Raw genomic sequence first — 22,393 nt, 5'->3', positions numbered from 1 at the left:
AGAGATTAATCGATTACAATTATAGATTCCATTCGCTAGCAATAAAAGGAACGCTTCGCGCGTCTGACAATCGGCCGTTTCCATTCGACGTCTGTTCGCATAGGTCGCCGGGTTCACTTCAGGTTCAATTTCCCGGCGCCGCAGTTGAAACAAGTGAGCACGTTTCTCCACCCGGCAGTATAAATGGGTAACACGAAAGGTAAGTTGCTCGACAGCTCGTGTGGTTGGGTAAAGTGTGGGTAACTGCCACCTTCCAAGACTTCGCGTTGTTGAGGCGCTTTCAGCCAGCAGCGGCGCAAGCAATTGCAGGGCTGCGCCTTTGCCTCAATTGTCCAATTTATTTGAAAATTCGCTTCAACGAAGCGTACAACAAAATAAAAATTAATCGCTTACGGTGCAATTATATAATAGGGTAAATTCATGCACCACATGCCTCCTTAACGCAGACGTTAACGGGGAACTAGCGGCGTCTAATCAGCAGAGGTCACATTCCATCGAGATGCTCATTACCCGCTCCTCCAACTCGGGAGACTTTTGTGCAATTAACCCAAGAGAGAGAGCAACTTTGTTTTTTTTAATACTCTGGATGGACGGGCAAAATGGACGGCTAGACAATGTACGGACGGCTGAGCGGACAGACAGCCGGACAGACAGAATGGACAGACGCTTTGTTGGACGCAAGGTTGGACAGATCGAATGGACGGAGTTGGACAGTCACATTCAAACACCGTGCGGGTTTGCTAGTTATATGTTTATGATACATATCTGAAGTTTAATTTGCAACACTTTCTCAGCAAGAGGGAGTTTGTTTTTAAATCACCAATTATATATCCAACTGTGCCCATGACCATGGGTGATGCTGGCCCTTTGGGGGCCTGAAGCCGAATATATTTTTTTATGGAGAACATCCTTAAGTTATACAATCACCGTGTGATTAACATAAGAGATCGAGAAATACATGGAGAAATGTAAACGAAGAGAACTGTAGTGAGGTGAGAAATTATGTTGACAATAGAGACGAGCAATGCATTGGCTTAAGTTAATTAGTTAATGTTCATTAGGATTGAATTTTCAGCTGACATTTTGCCATATTCCCATTTTTTTTATTCCGGGGCACCTTGACTTACTTGGGGACCTAAGCTTTTGCTTGGTTTACTTACGACGCGCATCATCGCTGCCAACGATTTCACATCAAGATACGACAATTCCACGCGTGATATCCGAGCCACTGTTGGGGCCCCATATTCCCCAACCCACATTGGTCACGCAGCTTTGGGGAGGCCTTCATCCAGTTGTGGATTGATAACGGCTGTAGACCCATTCATTAAAAAATTTATCAAACCAATGCTGGACTCCGAGGTCGTAACACTTAAGGCTTTCATTGGTAAACAAAGAACAACACTTTGCTTGCAATATCAACCAAACTGCCTTTTAATTTAAGAACACAGCACTTAGTAGATTTTGTACAAGGTACTCGTACATAAATGATTACAATATCTTACAATCGTATGAGCATTTCACACCCATCGCTTACATCCCATCACCGATGGAATTCCGTACTTGCGAAATATAGACAGCAGAGGGCTGTACAACAAAATCCATTGTTGCACTGTACCTCTATGCTCCAGCATCTATTCTTCCCGTCGCAAATGGTCAAATAACCCCCCCCCACGACCTGCATGGCGTGGGGAGAGACTTTGACCATAAGTGAATTGAAACTGCGCTGCACATGTCCTCAATCGTGCTTCTCATAAAAAAATATACATGAAAATACAAGAGGGCAGTTTCCAAGCTCTAAAATGCTGAAGGTTTTCCAACACGTTGAGCGAGAAAGGTCCACCGGACGCAAACTGAAATCAGCGTGCGTCATCAATGCGCCGTTTTACTTTACTGACACCTTTTTCAACCAGGCTAAACTGACACCTGCAAAGCAGTTTTGGAGGCGATTATCCACACAGTAACTACCATGTACAGGCATACCTCTGTGAACAAAGTAGATGCGTTCCGTGACGTCACTTTTCCGTCAGAAACTTTGTTACCAGAGGTAAATAAAGCATTTTCATTTCCAAACACGTGGATTTATGCCGTACTGCCCACTAGCAACTAGACGGTCGTTTGGATGACATAATGGGGGTATAAATAAAGTGACCTTATCAACTGCGGAAACACAAAATGTTACCGACACGACGAGCTCCAGCAATGGCAGATGGAAGACGGGCGAAATGCGCTGCTGGTTGGGCCATGGTGGCGAGACGTAAACAACCTCGCCTGGTATGCAGGTCGTGGGTTCCATCCAGACCCTCACACCTGTATAATTGGAGTTTGCGCGTTCTTTCTGTGGTCGCGTGGTTTTTTTTTTTTTCCTCCGGGTCCTCCGGTTTTTCGCTCCACATTTAGAACCAATGTGTGGTGTTGAGAGTATTTGGCTGCAAAACATTTCCACATGATAAGCCACATCGTTGAGCAATCGTTTGTGGCCAGGTCGCTTCTGAAAAAGAGCTATAGAGCTCATTGGGCCTTACCTGGTAAAATAAACTATAGCTTCGTTTTTTTTCGTTAGTCTGAGAAAAGACTCGCAGAGCTCTTCAACGATTGGCTGCTAATAATGTAAACAAACTCCACTCTATAGTGTTTACAGGGCACGCACAGAGGTAAAAAAAAATGTTAGGTCTTTAGAATGGCTTCGCAAAATTTATATACTTTGTTTTTCGAATTTAAGAGAGGCAAATCACAAGCAGACTTCATTATAAAAGCTTTGTTCCCAGAAGATTCAGTACAGTTCTGTTACTGTACAATGACTGACCACAGAAACTATCATGTACTGAGTCCAAACGTGTTTGTTCTGTAAGAGGCCCTCAGTTACACAAGTGACTGAAGCACACTTAATTTATGAAGCCATTGTTGGCAGCTCAAAATTATTCTAGAGGTCTTTAGTACCGTAGTACTGCCGAGAGATGCTTGCAGTGCCAAAGAAAGTTTGTGGGCAGCACTCAAGCGGAAGGGCCTCATGTGACCTGCAGGCCAAAAATGAACACCCTTGTAGGTTCCCCTCCCCTACTTTACCATCTCATAAGCAGGCTGTACCCAGTTTACTTCCCTATTCGGCCGAGTCTAATGACAGCCATTCTCATCACGGTCCCCTTCTTTCCATCTGCAGGTCGTCAGGCCAGATAAAACGAAGTCACGGGGCGCGCGTCTAGCCCGTGAGCCACACGTTCCATCCCCTGCTCAACAGTCGCGTCAGCAGGCCCCGTCACCAATTCGATTTTTTTTTGGCCGATTTCTCACGATGGGCCGTCTCTGTGTCACGGTCCCTTCACTCCATCTCGTCCTCGTGGGCGTCCTCGCGCTGGGAGACACGCTCTGCCTCCCGCCCGGGCTCCCACGGCGCTGGCTGCGGAACGTGCGTGTCGTAGGACCAGGGCGGGAACACGCGCTTGTACAGGTTCATGAGCACCGTGTCCTGCGACTTGAGCTGCCCGTCAAAAACGCACTTCATGTGGCCGTGTGTGCCTGCGGTGAGGAACAGATGGGGTGGGGTGGGGTGGGGAGGGGGGCGCACCAGCCATGAGGATTCGCCAGCCCAATTTATTTTAATCCAGTCAACAATCACGACAAGTGTATGAAAATCACGATGTGGGACAGTTAAAAGAGGCACCTCAGCTTTATTATGACCAGGCGAGACTGACTCATCCGAGTTGCAGACGCAGACCAAGATAATTCATAATCGTTACAAAGAGAATGCAGATAGATTCACCAATTGGATGCACACCCCTTACACCAACTAAGAGTAGACTACATTTGTGACTGCTTGAGCTAAGAGACTGAGTCAATTAAATCCAGAGACTAAGACTTAATTCAAATTACAAAGGTTGCCGTGAACTTCGTATAAAATTAAAAATACCAACGAAGATTCATACCAGAGTTAGCATTAAACAAGGCTGCTAGTGCAGGGGAGACATGGGTCGTTGCTCCCGAGACCATTAGCATTATCATTTGAATTACCAATAGCTTGTTCACATTAATCTCGGACAAAGTGAAATTAATTGTAATCCAATGTCAATGTCTTAGTTTAGATTTGGTGGCATTCGGTGACCCCCTCTGGACTCTTTGAACCCCAAAGTCGTGGAAGGCTGTTCTCGTCCTCCACCACACGAGGCGTGCAATTTGTGATTCATCTTACCCAGGGGTTCCTTGATGTGACCTCTACGCCCCCACTTCGTCCTCAGCTCCACCGGCTTGAACCACATGATGTCCTCTGCGGCGAGAGGGGGCACGAAACGCGTCACCGGGTTAGACTCTCCCACGCCACGGCTCATCAAGACGATGCAAGTACCGCCACGCCGAACACACGGTGGGGCAGGGAGAAGGGGTGGTGTAGAGATCAACACGGCTGCATTCGGCACACAGCGAGCGCTTCCACGGTGTCGGACGTACGTCTCGGACACCGCAAACAAGCAGGTTCCGTGCCTACGACCAAATCACCCAGGGCGTGAACTAACGCACCAGCAGTGTCGTTGGTGAGCACCCACCTCTGGTGAAGAACATGTATCGCAGCGTGGCGACTTTCTTGTTGATCTTGAACGGGTGGCCGCTGAGAACCAAACGCTTCACCACCACGCGGTTAGGGTCCGGCTTCAGCAGCGAGCCCGTCGCCAGCAGCTCCTGAGAACCTGCACATGCAGGGGGACACAAGCGTGTACGAGCGACTTTAACTTAAGTGTAATCGGACGAGAGAGTGCATTCGCTGTGGTGCGGTAACCCATACATCGGGGGGGGGGGGGGGGCACAGGAACATTCGTTTATGAAAACATCTGGGCGAAGCAAAATTAATTTAATAAAACCGTACAAATATTCTCGTGTGGTCACTTAATGGCTGGGGCCAGGATAACAATGACCTTGTCTGAGGTCATGGTGACACCCCAAATGTATAAACAGAAGCCCAGTCCTAGGGCTTGAGCTCTTGATAACAAGTGCCGGCTCAGTGCTTTCGACAAGGCAATTATGCGACTCGAATGAGAATTGGCAGAACCAGCCCTAAGGCTTAGAGAAACCATGATTTGCACAGTCCGATGTGCTCCAATAGGGCCATTTCCAGCCCAAGGCGTGAGCAATGACTTAACGAGCAGCACAGTTTCATTTCTTTGTCAACTCGAATCGGATGAATTCTCTGGGCCCATTTCACTTCACGTGCTAAGGCTGAATTCCGTAAGTCAATAAGGAATTGTAGTCTCAATGCGCCATGACCTGGCTATAAATCCACATGGCCATTACAAGCCTACCCGAGGCAATTTGGCCACGCGGCATTCGACAAACGTTCCACTGCTCCATCTCTTCTCCCCCCCCCCTGCCCCGTGTCCCTCCCCCTCCCACCCCCCTCACCACCGGGATGCTGCTTGAAGACGAGCACAGAAGCAGGCGGGAACATGATGGGTGCGTACACCGTGGCGACGATCGGCACATCGCTCCGCAGGTACCGCTCCATTTTGTGCTTGTCGCCTGCGGTGGAACGCGGTCAGCAGAGGTGAAGGCCTTGCCGTGCGCATCTTGGGAAAGTCTATTCGACGGCGTTGTTGCGAAACCGTCCTGCCGACTCAATGGTGATCCTCACGACAGCTGCTCCATTTGAGCAACCACAGTTTTACCGCAGGGCGCACTTCGGCGCCCGCTGTTGACTACACGGGATTTGGGTGGCGGCTCAGGGGTAGTCGCAGTGCTCAGAAGAGCTGGCACTGCTGAGATCCTGGGTTCAATAATAGTGGGCTCTACCATCCACATGCGATTCAACTGGGGTTCTCAAATTGTTAGGGTTTTTTTATTTTATTTGTCACACGGACGATGATCCCGTTTAGCCAGTTGCCCGGCTATTTTACAATGGAGATCCCGGAGGTGCGCTAGCACAGCAGCAACAAAGACAAAAGAGAAAAAAAATTAATGGAAAAAAAGCAGGTGGGTTTCAGCCCTGGTCCATCAATAACTGCACAATTAAAGTCACCATTAATTATGGTATTCAATTCATTTCACAAAATTCCAGTTTTCAGGATTTAAAAAAACGGTTTTGACTCTTAAAGTGACAAACACCTCCCCCACCCTCCCCCCCCATCCACGTTAGCAATCTGGTGGTACAAGCCTCAGATAACTCAGTTGTCAGCATCGTCAGCTCAGACAGGGATAACTTGATGTACATCACAGGCTTGTGAACCAGGAATGGCAGGACACCGCTGTGCAGGGAAGATTGGACACGCTTGATTTAGCAGGCCAAGGGGGGAATGAGAAAACTTTGAAACACTGCAGTGTTATTTGGAGTGTGACACTTTGTAAGCGATGAATGAGGTTCATTGAGTCACCATTTAATTTTTGGCTCATTTCTAGATATAACTACGTTGTGCGATGCCAATACACCTCTGCTCAAGGCGAAAACAGATAAATAGCCTTTCCAATTTAAATGACGCGGGAAATTTGGAGATGCTCTTTAAAACTAGGCTTTCCCTTTGTATTAGAAGAGTGGATGGGAACACCACCCGTGGTTGGAGTGCTTGGGCCCATGTGGTGGTGTTCAATGGTGTGGTGGTGCTTGATGGAGGAATCTTGGTCCTGCTCCTTATATAGAGCTATTATACAAACCGATTGGATAAATTGCGTGTTCTCTTGACACCAAGAACCACCACATACCGTCACGTACCAACACAAACCCCCAGAAGCACTGCATCATTTCTAAGCGCCACCATGCACCTGTGTGTTGTGTGACCTTCCGTGAAAGGGGGAGGGGGGTGGCTGTGGCGCTTGTTTGTTGGTGTGTGACAATGCCTGTTGGTGTGCTGCGTGCGTGGTGCTGCTTGGTGAGGTGGCAGTTGGTGGAGGGGTACCTCCAGTGTGCTGCGAGAAGATGGGCTTTGCTCGCAACCGCCGGAATCCGCAGTGGAACACCAACTCCTCCTTGGCCTTCACCACCTCCGTGCAGCCCGGGTGCCTCCGCACCGCAAAGTGCACCACCGACATCTGCGGAGTGAGCGGCGTACATTGCTTCAGCTTTACCGACAGTGCTGGTGCGGGGGCTGGATGATTGATGATGCAGTAGACGGCGATGGTATTGCCGTCAAGTTTCGGTGGCTTTCACGTGAAGTCACGGCATCGGCGACGATGGCATTCACGATTCTGTCAATAGTCGCGCAGAAGTCGCCAACGAACAGGGCCACTGACGACGTCGGGCGCTGGCGCCAGCAGTGGCTTCACCTTGTGCTCATGTGGTAGGAGTCCAAAGAGGACAAGCGGAGCGTCTGGCTGGCGCCCCTCCAACAAGTCCAGGGGCACGTTGAGGATGTGAACCGTCACGTACAAGCCGAGCTGCACGCCACACACACACACACAGATTCTCCCTGTTAAGTCTCAGACTGCAACAGCAAGTGCTGTTAGCGAGCAACCTGCTAGCACCACACCCGACAACCGTTGTCTCTAAATGCTGATATTAACAGGTGGCAAGACATAGCACCAATTCCAGTGGATAGTTAAAAGCACAAACAACGACAAACTACACCGACTTCACAAAGCATCCCAGTGCCCACTGCCCCATCACATCTCGTGACGGCGGCATGACCTCAGTAAAGAAAGGACGTCCGCACGCAGGTTTCTCGGACAGGGATAACTTGGTAACATCACAGGCCACACCGCCCCCACAGACGCCTTCCGGGTTTCCCCGCGTTGACATAAATTATCACTATTCATTGGGGAAACGATGCATCGATTCGCCTATTGACATTGAATCTTAAGCTCACGAAACATTGATCAAATCACGCGTGCTAGAATCCATTTGTGTTTTATTTGTGCACGTCGCATTTAATGGAGCGTCGCTCACCGCCGCAGCCTCCTCGTCCTGCTGAGAGTCGCGCAGCACGCGTTTGCGCGCCGCCGCAAAGTTCTGGAACTGGAAGATGCGCCCGTACTCCAGCGGGAGGTTCTCCTTGGGGTCCCAGGGCGACGTGCGGAAGCTCTTGAGCCCGCGGTACTTCTGGAACCTGGGTCGGGGGCCGGAAAACAACAGCAGGGTCAGAACGTCGCGAGGATGAGACGCGGAGATGTACCGCGGATAAACAAAGCGAACCACAACCGCGAACCGTTGCAATGCAACAAATCGGCCAACAAATGGAAACGAAAGTGGGGCCAGGTCTGATTATTTGAGCGATAGGTTAACACAACCGATTATCAGTTATATTCCTCCAATAATCGGATAACATGGAAGCAGTAGAAAAGATGTCGAGTCAACGGTCGTTCTGGACCCCAGGTTGGGGTTGGGAGGGCAAGGAAACAGGGGGGTTGTAAAGTAGCAAGGGCATGACACTGGGAGTTGGTGATGTAGACTAGAGCTGGGCTCTCCGATTAGTTAAGCAATCGGTTACTCAACCGATTAGCGGGTAGACTAGTTGCTTAATCAATCTCTCCAGCGATTCCCATTACAAAAAACAAATACTTCCTTAGGATTCGGTGATCAAAAGCCTCAGTTTAACATTTTCCACATGGAATGTTCAGATCTGGGTACCAAAAAAATCATCATTGGCTTTTGATCACCTAAAAATACTATTCCATTCCCTTTTTGCGTTAGCTCAGGAGCATGACAGTTTTTGTGCCGCCCCCACATGAACAGGCAGACACGTACAGACAGATACCGTCCAATTGAAAATAAGGTGTACATTTAGTCTTATTTTCCGATCCTTTCGAGATCAAACTTGAAACTGAAAAACCCAGATACTAAGATAAGTGAAACACCTACGTATTCAACGAGATGTTGCAAATGCTTTCGACCTTGGTTGGAAAGTCTTAACAAAGACAGCGATTCCCTGTAGAGCCTTAAACTGACTTTTTGTGCAAGTGCTGTTATAAGCAAGCACCTATGAAGGTCAGCACGGCACACGAGGTGGGATGGCCACCATCACGCCTGGCCGCCTTCGTTTCCCTAGTGGCGACATTTAAACATCAGAGGTACTCATTTGAGGCCGAGTCGACCTCAGGAAGGCAGAGGACGGGTTGAGGTAAGTCACTGGTGTTGACCGTGAACGGGAATCGTACTCGGGTCGCCGGGTTCGTAGCGCAGCTTGCTAACCATCACACCACCGCTCCCCGATGAAGCAGACACGCAGGGCGACCAGGAGAAGTAAAGGGCCCTTGCCTGACGCGGCAGCTGACGTCCTTGGGCGTGTCCACCTCGTCGGGGAACATGCGGTCGAGCCTCTCCTCGCGGTACTTCTCCAGTGCCACCTGGTCCTCTTCCTCATCCATCCTCGCGTCGTAGCCCTCGTCGCACACCGTGCCCGTGTCCGCCACGCTCTTGCCCCCATCCTCGTCGCTGCCGTCATCGTCGCGACCGTCGGAGCTGGCATCGTCGTCCATGCTGCCCTGCTGCAGGGAAACCACACGAGCAGCCTTGTTGAAGAGATGTGCGTTTAAGAGCATTTGGCTGCGATGAATCTGCACGTGATTAAGCCGCTTCGTTGAGCTATCATGTGGCCAGGTCGTCTCTGTAAAAGAAGCTGATAGCTCAGTGGACCTGAACCTGGTAAGATAATTTTTGTTTTTTTATCTGTATATATATATTTTTAAGTGATTTGCTTCCCTTTCCTATACTTTGAATTCCCATTGTATGGTTGTCTTGTTTGTTGTTGCAATGTTCTGACCCACCCCTACAGACAATCTGTGAATGAGCTTTATAGCTCATCAGATTCCCCCAAATTCTGATCTTCTGCAGCCGCCACGAATCACCTCGGATGTTATACTTATACGGGAGCTTGTGGGTTCGATTCCAACTCTGACGCCTGTATATTTGGAGTTTGCATGTTCTCCGGGTCCTCTGGCTTTTGCCTCCAATGAGAAACACGTGTAAAAGTATTTGACTGCTAGAAATTCCCACGTGATAAGCCACTTCATTAAGCTATCATTTGTGATAGCCAGGTCAACTTCTGACAAAGAGCTATATAGCTCAGTGGGCCTTACCTGGTAAAATAAAAATAGTTCATAGTTTGGATAGTTTGGTGTCCTGCAAAAACTTGTCAGCCCACATGTGCAAGTAGGAACGCTTGCCATTTTTGTAAATCCACTGCCGGATAAGAGCCTCCACAAACAGGGGCGTTTGCGATGGGATATAGGCTGGGATTATTTAAAGTGAGGGGGTTGTGGGATCCGTCTAGTCACCCCATGACCAAGACAAATGCTCCGCAAGAGTCAGCGACCAAAGCCTCAGAATCACATTGTCCACACGGGCTGTTCAGATATGGATAACGAAAAAATAATCATTGGATTTTTGGTCCCCGAACATATCAACGGTACACGTTGGCATTTCTGCGAGTCGGTCAGCTGAGAATCCTGCGAAATGAGTTTTTCTTCCAATGGGTTCACGCACAAACTTAACGACCACTTCGATTGGTGGCCCCGAGCCAGTGTTAGCAATTCCACATTACACTGGCAGGTGCCCACACAATGTAACATGATCACTGCTGCCGAATTCACAGTGGTATTCACGTTATCGACCATGGAGGGCTCGTGGGCCGAGTAGATCGATGTCCGACAAAACAAATGCTGCTTCAATGACGGTAGTCCGGTGGAGCAATAGCCAGATAGACTAGAGAAATATTTTTTTTATTTCATATGTAGAGACAAGGGGAATTTTTTTTTTAAAAAGACTCCACGCGTATATGCACAGCCCTTTGTTACACCACTACTGGGTGAGGTCTTGCAGGTCATTTGACCATACTTAACCATGCTAATTATATATACACACACACGAATAAACAAGTTTAAGTTTTGCTGAAACTTGTCTCATCCCCCTACCTGCCCCTTTGTTTAGGGTGGTCGGACGTGGAATCTACTAGTCACCTCCACCACACAAAGAAAGCACCAACAGGGACGAGAAAAATATCAAACCTGGGACTCGGCCACCTCCTCCATGGCATCGTCGTCGTCGTCATCATCTTCATCGTCGTCATCATCTTCATCGTCGTCATCTTCGCCGCCGCCGCCGCCACCCCCGTCTATGATCCAGCTCGCCTGGTAGTCGGACGTCCCGCGCGGCACGCGTCGGACTTCTCGCTTCTTCGCAGCCAGGGACTCTGCAGGGCGGCGCGGGCGGGCGGGAGGAGAGGATACGCAGGAGAGGTAGGAGGAACGGGTGGTAAAAGGGAGGGGATAACGCAGGCAGAGAGGACGAAGTAGTTGAAGGAATGGGCAGGAGGGAGAGACAGAGGGGACAGATGGGCAAAAGAGGTGGGGGGGGGGCCCTTTATGAATTGCCACTCTCATAGTGGAACATCTACCATCCACACTCGCCCAACAACCTACCACGTACCTGGTCCACACCCCAGCCACTCTCACCAATGCACTAACCCTCTAGGCTTAATACCTAAATCTCACACATCTTCCCTTCCAACATTGCTCTCAGCTGCACCCCTCCCCACCTACCAGCCAACCTCACTCTTTCCCACCCACTTGGGAGCCTTGCTCCCACCACGAAACCCTCAATCCATGTACAACACGCACTCCTCCCACCAACTCAACCCTCGATTAATTACCCCCCCACGCACCCTCAATCATTGTTTCCCAACCTCCCTCTAACCCTAACCCCCCCCCGCCCCCCCCGTTTACATTTTAGTAAGTCACCCTATAGCTATGTCACGTTTCTGTAGCTTAATTATAATTGTACTATGATCAGTCTAAAAATAGTCTGCCCGAGCCGAATTACGCTACGCTCCAGGAAATGCATGATTTGACAAAGATTTGTCATATGACGACGCAATTGTTTTTTTCAACTTTCTATTCACTTCGTTGCTGTACTTTATTGTAAATTTTTCTTTTATCATCCAGGTGGACCCAGGTCAATCTTAAAAAACAAAAGTGACTATTCTAATCCCTTAAAACAAACTCAACATGGAACTCGAATCCCTCCCTCTCACCCACCCCCCATGCACCCAGCCAGATCACAAAGTGCTTGCCACAAATTAACCGCATTACCTTGCTGATCTCATCAAGAAGCATTAGCCATCAAGTGAGCTCAGGTCATCCTTGCAGCGGCTTTGGCCAGCCAGCGGACAAAGATGGTCATCGCATCAAGCGCTTTAAGATGCGCATCTGCAGCCATCTAAGAACGTTCTTCCTTTCAATATTAGGAAGCCACTGGAGCTATGCACTTTTAAATCTAGATTTGAAAACTGCTGTCGTTCCCTCGTACCGCCAATTAGAACGGCTGGCTACGTACGGTGCAAAAGAAGTTAATACATACATATACACACCCCCAAATTGCTCCGAGCGCCTCCCTTCTCACCCTCGGCCTCTCGGAGCTCCTCGTCGGTGGGCCACGTCTGCTCTCCCTCCATTGGGTCGGGCACGGCCTCGCAATCCAGGGGCACCTGCCGTGCGGGGTCAGCCCTCACCAGGACCCGCACCTCATCCGTGTCTTCCTGCAAGGGGGTGGGAGGGGGTACAGCGGGTCAAGCAGGGCACGTTCACGGGGGTTACGTTACATCACTCGGGAAATCAGTAATCCGATTACTTTTCAAAACCTTCCCTGAATGCCACAACATTTTCCATGTGGCTTCCTGCTCTTGTGACCGATCAACTAACCGGACTAATAATGAACGGACGACGCTTAGTGATATTTCCATGAAGCTTTACGCAAAACAGCTGTGGTCAAAGCCTCAGATCGTGTTGCTGTCCACACACGTTTCAGACAGGGATAACTTAAAGCATCATTGGCTTTTGACCACGTGACACTTAAATAGGTTCAGCGACTTCATTCTGTATATTTAGACCTGTTGCCACAGTGCTACACACGTTTTTAAACAGAACCCCTGGACGAGATATTGTTTGACCATACTTCACCAAGCAGGTCAGCCGGTCGCTGGGTTATTAGTGCAGGGTGCCAAATGCAAAGCCACCAGTCCAACCGCTAAAGTAATTTCATTGGCAATTAGAAATTCAAACGACAGAACCACAAGGGTTCAGAGAAGGGGAGCGAGGGAGGTATCAGGAAGCGGCCACTGCGGGGGAGTCACCTGCATTTCCACGTCAGCGGAGGACTTTGCCTGGCGCGGCACTCGCGGGTTCAGGGTCAGCGGGTCAGGGACGAGGTCGATCTGGCTCATTTGGAAGTCGCCGAGGCCCACGAGGTGGATCAGGCCGTTGACGTTGAGAGGACGCCCGCGCACGTAGCTGCACAGGCCAAGAGGGCGATGTTACCGCATGCGCAGAGACAACAACCAAGTCGGTCAAGCGTGGTGGCGTACGCACCCAACTCGCTCACCCTACATTTACTCTCGCCCATTTTCTCACTCACGCCGCCACCCCCCAAAACTAGGTCAATTCCTGAGCTGCTTAGCTCAATTGCCTTTAGTCCGGAAATAAAAAACAGCAATCAACCACCAACCTCGTTTAACCCACCCCCAACCAACTCGTCCCTACCCGCCCATCCGCTCGCCAAACCCACCCCGCTCACCCGGTGACCTTGAGCGTGCCGAGGAGCGTGGCCGGCTCCCCGTCCGCGCTGCCCCCTGGCACCAGCTGCGTGCGCTCGGCCAGCATGTGCGCGCGACGCTCTCGGAACGCCACCCGCGCGCGCCGCTGGGACCACACCTGGCGCAGCAGCAGCGCTGCCTCCCCCGCCGAGTCGAGGGGCAGGGGGCGCACGCCCGGCACGCGCCGATCCACCAGGCGGCACAGCTTCGTGCGTGTCTCGGCGCGCCTCTTCGCCGGCAGTTCCGAGGCTCCGACTACACCGAATACTGTGGCGTGGTGGCGGCACGGGAAAGGGGGGGGGGGGGGGTGGGCGGGCAAAAGAGTTAATTCTGTTCAGGAAAATGTGACGGAAACAACCGTCAAGGATACGAGTGGATGGAAATCGTCACGCGTTAATGTTACTGCGGCTACCCACCGAAGCATGACTGACGAAAATAAATTAACTATTCTGAATGATACAAAGGGTTGTAATTGTGTTAAAGACACCGTGGTTGAAACGAGACAAGTTTCTTAAATCCGCAATGCGTCTGTCCACCGAAAAGCACGAATGGTTACAAGTTCGGTGATTGGCAGGTTTAGTGTGGTGGGGGTAAAGTGTGGGTTTACACACCTCTTCCAAGATGGCTGGAAGAGTAGGCCAAATACCCTCTGTATAGTGTTCTGGCAGTCGAGATTGGGGGGGGGGGTAGGGGGGGGCTGTGTAGTGGAGAGGGCGGCAGTGACGCTTCGTAGAATAGGGGGCGTGGTGGTAACGTCTGTATGTTGAACTTCTTTTCGCACCGTACATAGCCAACCGTGCTAATCTGAGGTAACGCACGTACCACAGCTGGGCAGGCCCTGGGCGAAGAGACACGAGAGGCAGTGCTCCCCGGACGCGTCCCACCCGTCACTGGGCTCCAGCAAGAGCAGCAGTGTGTCGGCCACCTTGGCTGCGTCCAGCAAGGCGTGGGCGTCGCCTGCAAGGGCCCCACACCAAACGCACGGGCAACAACGACAAACACGGCGGACGCTTGTCAGTATGGTGAGCCACACGGCGCCACAACACCCGCCCATCTCACCGCACAGGAACTGGGCCCGCCGAGAGACCGTTGTTCCACCCAATCAAGATTTGCGTTGACAATTTAGATCTGTTATGGCGTAGAGTTTCACGATGGTGCCGTAGAGCTTTCCGACGTATTTTTCGGTCGTACCGCGTGAGGTTTGGCACGATGTCCGTCATTTAACTCTACATGCTGGGAGCTTTATATTGATGCTGAACTTCTTTTGCACCGTATGTAGCCAACTGTGCTCCGAGCACATGGAGCGCAACGTTGCGGACACCATGCCAAACGAGATGGCACAACCCCAGAATTACATCATCAGACCCTAGAGCATTACATCAGATTCCAAAAGAAAAGCATGAATTCCCATCGCACAGTAGCAACGTTGTGTCTGTCGACTTCGGAAACGCGACCCATCATTAACGTGTTAGTGAGAGGCAAGCAGGCATAGGCATTGCATTTGGTGAGCGCTCATTTTTCGCACTGTTATTGGATCACGCTAATGCATTGTTTTCCATTGCAAGGCCAGCCCCTGGTGGCTTTAAGTGCGGCCCCTGGCAATACATACACGTGAAAACACCCCAACATGCCATCGAAAGCTCATAATGTGTATTGTAACATGTGGCCGAAACGTTATTGCACCCGGTGACCTGACTTCTGATCACAGCTAACCTCAGTAGCAAGTGACAACTCAGCAGATTTTGGGCCTCTCTACCTTCAATAACCTGCAACTGACCAGCGTGGAGAAGTATCGTCAAGCATCCCCCACGACTGACGTGGGGTGGGTCGTTAAAATTTGTATTTAGGTTAATGTTCCGCCCACCCCTGCGGTGCAGATGTCGCATTGTGGCGCAGCGTACCCTGGCCACCGCTCATCGCGTTAGAGGTGAAACTGTATTGACGCTCATCGCTGAACAGCTCGAGACAAACGGGTTTTCATCATCGCAGCAGCTGGTGTCGCAGGGCTGAGCGGCCCGAAATCGGCCCACAGACTTACACAATGGCTGGGTAAGCTTGTCAGACTAACACCCAAATCAAAGTAACGAGTCGACATCACTGAGGACTTAAGCTTAAATCCACATATAAGCCACTCCCGTAAATAAACAAATCTAAGGACCTTCCGTTCATCTTTTGCCTATCCATATCAAATACACTTTTTACGTACAGCGTCCACACAAGACATGGTCTCGTGTAGACCCTACATGAATCCAAATTGCATTATAATTGAAGGGTCTCCATACTAGTCAATTGCAGGTCTGTAGTCAATGGGTTTTTTTCTCTGCCTCTCTGTATAAAATAAATGCCTACTGTTTCTGTCGAGTCGTCCGTTGTTTAGACTCCATATAAATCCAGGCTGCATTGTAACTGTATACACGAGGCAACATTGATTAGCCAAGCTGAGGTCATGAGAGTTCCACAGCGTGAACGGAGATGAATGAGAGCGACCGTTGCCAAGTATAAGTATTAGGGCTAGAAGAGCCTGGGTGAGTTTAGGCGAGGCTAGTTGACGACGGGTGAGGTCAGGTGAGGCTGGGTGAGGAGACCGAGGTGAGGGGAGGGCAAGTTGGTGGAGCGCATGGCTCACCAGGATCCACATGGATGAAGGAAAGCCGCTGCTTGTGCCTCGGCAGCACTAGGCCGAAGGGGCGGCGATCGCTGCCGCTGGCGGATGTGGGGCCATCCTCCACGCGCGCCGTCTCGTCGCACGAGCGCAGCAGCCGCACGGCCTCCCCGGTGCTAATCCCAGAATGCAGCGGGATGATGGCGACCAGGTGGGGAGGCCCGTCCTTGCTACCCACCATCCGCTTGCTGTTGAAGACCTGGTGGCATTGTGTTGTGTTCATTAAGCACTAATAGCTCAACTTTTATGACGTCAAACATAATATTTACGAATTAATCAGTGGTGAGTGATATCTAAAGCAATTCTTGCCCCCCCCCCTTCACCAACCCGCAACAATCAGAGTGAAGTATGGTCAAACAACCCCCACAACTAAAATGGCATGAGGAGGCCTTCACCAAGCAGGAGACTGAAAAAAGGAATTAGGATAAGCACAATTGTGATCAATAAGATATTGAAGTTACAAGCAGTGGTGATTAAAGCCTCAGATTGTGTTACTGTCCACACAATGTTTCAGACAGGGATAACTCAAAGCATCATTGGCTTCAGATCACAAGAAATGTTAACATGGATCCTGCTTGGTGGAATTGCTTCCCTCAAGATTGTTTCAGGGAGAGGAATTCTATTATTTCTATCATCATTATTCGGGGAATCTTGAACCAAATTTGTAATTCTCACAGCTGAAATTAATATTAATCGCTGGTACTCAAACTGTAAATGTTGTGGATTCACTCTTCAACACACCCGTGGGCTAAAGTAGTGAACTATTTGTCTTTTGTCAACGTGACACTTTTTTGCTGATTGGCCGTGTCGGGTAGTGGTGGGTTCCGACACATTTATATATAACGCGATCTAACCCAAATACCTTTATTATGAATATTGGCCATGCAAGCCTACGTGTTAAACCAGGTCTATTCATCTCTGCGTAGGTATACGATTCTCCAAGTCGGTCTCTATGGCCCTTGCAAGTCTAAGTGGCTGGAAAGCAAATTCGAAAACCAGGAGCCCAATGGTCCCAATTCTGCACCCTAAACTGCCGAGTCACCCATCCACCTCAAAAGCTCAGATTTATTTATTTTAACTCACGAACTTGCAGATTGGCCTGCACCCACGGTGAAGCTGCTGCCATCACTCACAGCATCGCGCTTGTTTTTTCTGATCTGCGTAGATCTGTTCCGCCGTTCCTGCCGGTTCAGCTCCCGTCGCGCTTTCTTCGTAAGGACCTTGACGGTCACACGCCCTGCACAAGAGGAATAGACGTTACCACGTGACTGCCACATGACTCCCATGGTCACTGCACGCGGCTTGCAAACGTTGAGGGTCGTGTTTGCGCTCGGGTTAGTTGTTTGGGCCACCGTTAGGGTTTGGTGTGTTATGTTCAGGGTTTGTGCAAGTCCGTTTTAGTGTTTGGGTGAAAGCTTAAATGAAGATTCAGTGTGTTCGGGTTAATGTTAAGGTCAGTACGTTTCTGTGTTCGGATTAGTGTTAATATTATGCTTGGTGTTTGTTTTGGGTCAGTGTCGGTGTGATGGTGGTTAGCATTTGTGTTTGTATCGGGAAGAGTGTTTATATGTTCGGGTCAATGTTGAGGCCAAACCCCGTGTTAGGGTCATATTTAGTGCTCGAGCAAGCGTTACGGTTTGGGTTAAAAATTTAGTTGGGTGTAAACGTGAGTTTTAGTGTAGAATGTTCTAGAAAAAAATTCCAGAGCTTGCCTATACCCATCACTCCACTTGGGTTGAGGAAATATGCATCAAATCGCGATGTGGTAAGTCAACCGTGGTTTGCCCCAGGAGGGACTGGGCACTGCTATAAGCATGTGTGGCATTTACACCACCGACTCAGGGCCACCCAATCGTAAGCACCGATACTCTCATTTCAGCAGAGGAATTATTTATGTATCTATTTTTACTTGGGACTTTTTTTTCACGCTGCCAAACTGAGATTTATTCTTGACTGTTAAGTCTTGGAACAGTTCCACGTTAGCTTGACAAAGCAGTAGTGATCAAAGCCTCAGATCGTGTTTCTGTCCACACGCATTTCAGACAGGGATAACTCAAAGCATCATTGGCTCGTGATCACAAGAAACTTGAACGCGAACCCTGCTTGGGGGGGGGGGGGGGAATAACAATCACCCCGAGTTTCTGCATCGAGGAGTTTTATGGGGCGGGCGAGAATTACTCAAAATGCATATGCTCGACCCCCCACCTTGGGAAAGGGCTATAAAGCCATCATCACCAACCTTCGTCAATTCGCTGCTGGATCAAGGAGGCCTCCTCTCTCCCCAAGCTGGAACTCCGAGTGCAGCCCACCGAGCTAAGCAGCTATTTTTAAAAGGTCGACTCGTCCGGCAGACGATGTCGTTGCAACCTCACGACCGTGCGATGGTAACAATGCGACTGGGCGTCTGTAGAAAATAGCTTTATAGCTCATCGGATTCCTTCAGTATAAATATGATTCTGAACCTACCGGCGCACGAGCAGATGCGGCTCGTGTGCATTCTTGCGACCAATGTTAAGTCGATACCGGGGAGCTATGCCCAACAATATATATTTAGTATCTGCTATGGCACATTCGGATTGCAGTAGGTACAGTACATATATAAAGCCAGCGACCTGTGCTCGATTTATGACCGTGACCAAATTCGGTGGCGAGCGATTATCCGAACCGGTTCTAGGCCACTCTCCCTTCACCATCCCGACGCAGTACGGTGTGGTGGTCGGTCACACTCGCCTCGACAGCCGCCACGTGTTGTGGAGGGTTTCATTTGACAAGACTGGCGACGACGATAATTATGGAAATATTTAAAAAGTAATTCACCGTGCGAGGAAAGCAACGCCTCTCGAGTCTTAACTATTTAATTAAACATGTTAGGTTTAAAAAAATAGTGTCAGAAACCCCTTGTCCACCCGATACGGACACTTAATAAAAGTATCGCGTCAATCAAGCGTGCCAAAATAAAACGATCATGAACCAAGTCGGTCGTGACAAGCCTGCGTATAAAACTCACAAGCTGACGTGCTCAACTATTTCACGTTCATGAAATAGCAGTCGCGAAAGCTTCAAATCAAGATTATTTCACGTTCGCTCCTGCACCATGGCCGTAGGGCCAAACTCATTTCACACCAAGCGCCTTGCAATTAAAAACAAGACCCACAAAATTAAACACGAAAGAGATTACTACAAAACGTACGCCATGTAAAATAAAACGCATCACAACAGAGTTTACAACTGTGTTTAATACAAAAAATAAAATACTTAAGAATGTAGCGACCACGTGGTGGCATCATGTAGGCCCAGGCAAGCCCTGCGGCGCGGGATAAACACGTGGTCGCCGCCGCAGCAGCAACCGCGCAACTCTGCAGGGAAGAAGCGTCGACGAGAGCGTGCGTACCCTTGTGGTCTCTGTCGATCTCGCCCTTGGTGCGGTGCCGCCCGTTCTTGTGCGTTTTGTTCTTCTGCTTCAAGACGCCGGCTCTGTGCACCGCCTGGTCCGCCATCGTCTCACCGGCGAAAAAGGCTGCAACCGGCGATTCGATTCCCTGAACTCGTTGTATATATACGTAGGCGGAATCGATTGTCGCTGTTTGAGTTCCATACCCCCCACCACCACCCACCCGAGCGAACTCGACTCCATTCGCGCGCTCGATTCGATTCTCTCATTACCCGGGGGCAATGCTGTTGAATCTATTTCAATTCTTAAGGACGCGAGTCGATTCCAAAAATCGTTATCTTTCGTTAAAGTCTCAAACACATTGGTCGGGAGGACTGCGCGCTGCTTTAAAATGGAAATTATATCACGGGCGACGTTTCGGGCAATGGCTCTTCCCCATAGCACATTTTTTTAAATTAACAAAACAACATTTTTTTTTCAAATGTTGTTTTGTTAATTGTGCCTGTGCACCGCTGCCAACGTGGCATCATTTGTGGTAAATTGTAATCGATTAAAGTTGTCTTTGTATTAACCACAAATCCATCTGTGCGGAGTTTTGAGTGGTATAGAGAGGCACGTGCCATGTAATGCACATAATATATCAGACACACCACATTTTCATTGCGACACAAAACACCTGGCACCATAATTTAAAACTCATTTGAATTGAACTCTAAATTGTCTCAATTAAAAACTATTTTCTTTAGAACTGCGTTTTGTGCTTAGTTTGTCTTCCCCCCGCACGTCGGATTAGCACGGTACGGTGCCAAAGAAGTTCAACGTACACAATAACCATTCGGGTCTTAGTGGAGAATATGCACAGCAAAATTCATGTAAATTTTTTTTAACACATCCCATCAGCTTGACGGCCGTCCTTCTGGGAGTGTATAATTTCAGTGCATCAATTGATTAAAGACAAGCAAAAACACTCTGCATGGACTAGTTTCGACACTCAGTGCCTCATCAGTAGTCAGGCTTTGCTTGAATTAGTGCTGGGTGAACTGCTATTCGCTCAGTGGGCTTTACCTGGCAAGATACAAAAATATATATATAGTTTTATCTGTGTGTATCTTTTAAGTGGTTGTTTTACCTTCCCAATGAATTTCACTCGTGTCGTTTTTTTTCTTTTCCACTGCGTGTTGTTGTAACGTTCTGACCCGCCCCACACAAGGACATCTGTGGGGGGGGAAAAGAGCTTTATAGCTCATCGGATTCCTCCTGCGGTAAAAAAAAATACTGAAGATGATGATGATGATCCTGAACGTCTGCAATGCGGTCTCGCCGTTCACGAGGGCATCGATCCGCGGGGACGTCACACGCCGAGTTGCGTTGTGACGTCAGAAGGAACGCACGCTGCCTCTCACGCCTGCGTCGCCAAATCGACAGTGTGCTGGGCTGGTGGGTGAGAGTCGTGTCCATTGGGTTTGTTTTAGGGGCCGTCCATAAATGACGTCACGCACCTAGGGGGGGGGAGGGGGGAGGGGGTCAGACATTTGTGACGATGTGTGACGAGGGGGGGGTTTGAGAAACGTGACGTCACATCAAAATGCGCAACTTTAAATAAATATAGACAACACGTTCTACTTGATTAAATAGACTTTTTAATAAATGTTTTCTCCTACAACATCAGAGTGCAGCGCCACATTAAATACGCACTACGATGACAATAGTTTAAAGCGATTTGAAGCATGTTTTATATATTTTTTTTTTGGGGGGGGCAGAGCTTTGTGACGTAATATTTGAGGGGAGGGGGGTCTGACTTTTTGTGACGCCGTGTGACGGGGGGGGGTCAAAAATCGTCCAAAACCGCGTGACGTCATTTATGGAAAGCCCCTTACTCGTTGCGCATGAGAGAGAGCTCGTGGATTTGTGCTGTTCCTCCTCCGTTTCAGGAGCGCAGATCACAGTGGGCCTACTACACGGTGCATAGTTTGATGAAGCTAGCTGTAATTACTGGCGAAACGTCGTACTCAGATTGTTAATGTAGCGGGTTGGCTCTCCAACACACAACCGGTTAGTGCTGCTGTACTAGCGACGAATTGCCACGTTCTGTTTACGTGACCAAACTTACTAAAAGGTTGTGGTGGCGGGTTTGACGACACATTTATATATTTACGCGATCACCCCCCCCCCCCAAAAAAAAACTGTATTAAGGGCATGTAGCCTTTTAGAGGCTGCTGGGGGGGGGGGGTAGGTGGCCAGCACCACGCCCGGCCGCCTTTGTCTTCCCAGTAGTGATGGGGTTTATTTTTGCACATCACACCAGGAACTCATTTGAGGCTGAGTCGACCTTCGAAGAGGCCCCGGAACGGTGCAGGTAGTCGTCACTGGCGTTGACCGTCAGCGCGAATCGAACTGGGGGTTCGGCCGGGTTCGTAGCGCAGTGCGCTAACCGCTGCACCACCGCTCCCCGCAATGTGATCGCCACCTGCAACAGCGCCTCACGTGGCCCCCGTGTTGAATAACAATGTGTACTTTATTACAATGATGTTCTTTCTTGGTTTTTTCGGTAAAGTCACGTAGAATGAGAATAAAACAATAAAACAAACTAAGACGATAAAATTCTCACGACGTTTCGGCCACAACACAAGTAGCCTTCTTCGAAATACAATGATGTTCCGAAACAGTATATCATTTGGCGTCTTCTTTGCAATTGTATCGCTGTTGTCCCGACGCTAATAGCTCAGTAGGCTTTATCTGGTAACATATATTTGGTTAATTGTTTCATTTTATTTGGATATTTTTAAAGTGATTTGTTTACCTCTCCTGCAATTTGCACTCCTATCGTGTTTTTGCATTGCTTGTCGTTGT

At 49.3% G+C, this 22,393-nt stretch overlaps 1 protein-coding gene and 4 non-coding genes across 6 annotated transcripts; all 5 read right to left on the bottom strand.

The window, feature by feature from the left end:
• Positions 1-1,415: 1,415 nt before the first annotated feature.
• Positions 1,416-19,702, bottom strand: TSR1 (TSR1 ribosome maturation factor). 2 transcript variants are annotated; one of them, XM_032967702.2, is made up of 16 exons: positions 19,544-19,702; positions 17,286-17,389; positions 16,117-16,351; positions 14,313-14,447; positions 13,472-13,757; positions 13,032-13,188; positions 12,302-12,437; positions 10,909-11,093; positions 9,161-9,390; positions 7,853-8,012; positions 7,234-7,344; positions 6,867-6,999; positions 5,383-5,499; positions 4,533-4,673; positions 4,184-4,258; positions 1,416-3,513 (listed from the first exon to the last, which is right to left on the bottom strand). In XM_032967702.2, the coding sequence occupies exons 1-16, from the start codon at positions 19,647-19,649 to the stop codon at positions 3,317-3,319; spliced, it is 2,508 nt and encodes an 835-aa protein (XP_032823593.2). In that variant the 5' UTR covers positions 19,650-19,702; the 3' UTR covers positions 1,416-3,316. The 2 variants fall into 2 exon arrangements, with proteins under 2 accessions (XP_032823593.2, XP_032823594.2); XM_032967703.2 differs by having other exon boundaries at positions 9,161-9,387.
• On the bottom strand, positions 6,125-6,198 carry LOC116950352 (small nucleolar RNA R38). Its single transcript, XR_004404011.1, has one exon. It is a non-coding gene; the product is annotated as a small nucleolar RNA R38 (small nucleolar RNA).
• LOC116950353 (small nucleolar RNA SNORD121A) lies at positions 8,481-8,560 on the bottom strand. The gene has a single exon (XR_004404012.1). It is a non-coding gene; the product is annotated as a small nucleolar RNA SNORD121A (small nucleolar RNA).
• Positions 12,668-12,737, bottom strand: LOC116950351 (small nucleolar RNA R38). Its single transcript, XR_004404010.1, has one exon. It is a non-coding gene; the product is annotated as a small nucleolar RNA R38 (small nucleolar RNA).
• Positions 16,627-16,697, bottom strand: LOC116950350 (small nucleolar RNA R38). The gene has a single exon (XR_004404009.1). It is a non-coding gene; the product is annotated as a small nucleolar RNA R38 (small nucleolar RNA).
• Positions 19,703-22,393: the final 2,691 nt, after the last annotated feature.

This window comes from Petromyzon marinus, chromosome 38 (genome assembly GCF_048934315.1).
Source record: "Petromyzon marinus isolate PM22_M1 ecotype Great Lakes invasive population chromosome 38, UKy_Petmar_22M1.pri1.0, whole genome shotgun sequence".
NCBI classification, from domain to species: domain Eukaryota; kingdom Metazoa; phylum Chordata; class Hyperoartia; order Petromyzontiformes; family Petromyzontidae; genus Petromyzon; species Petromyzon marinus.
The sequence above is the reverse complement of the archived record's forward strand: the minus strand, read 5'-3'. Positions and strand labels throughout refer to the sequence as shown.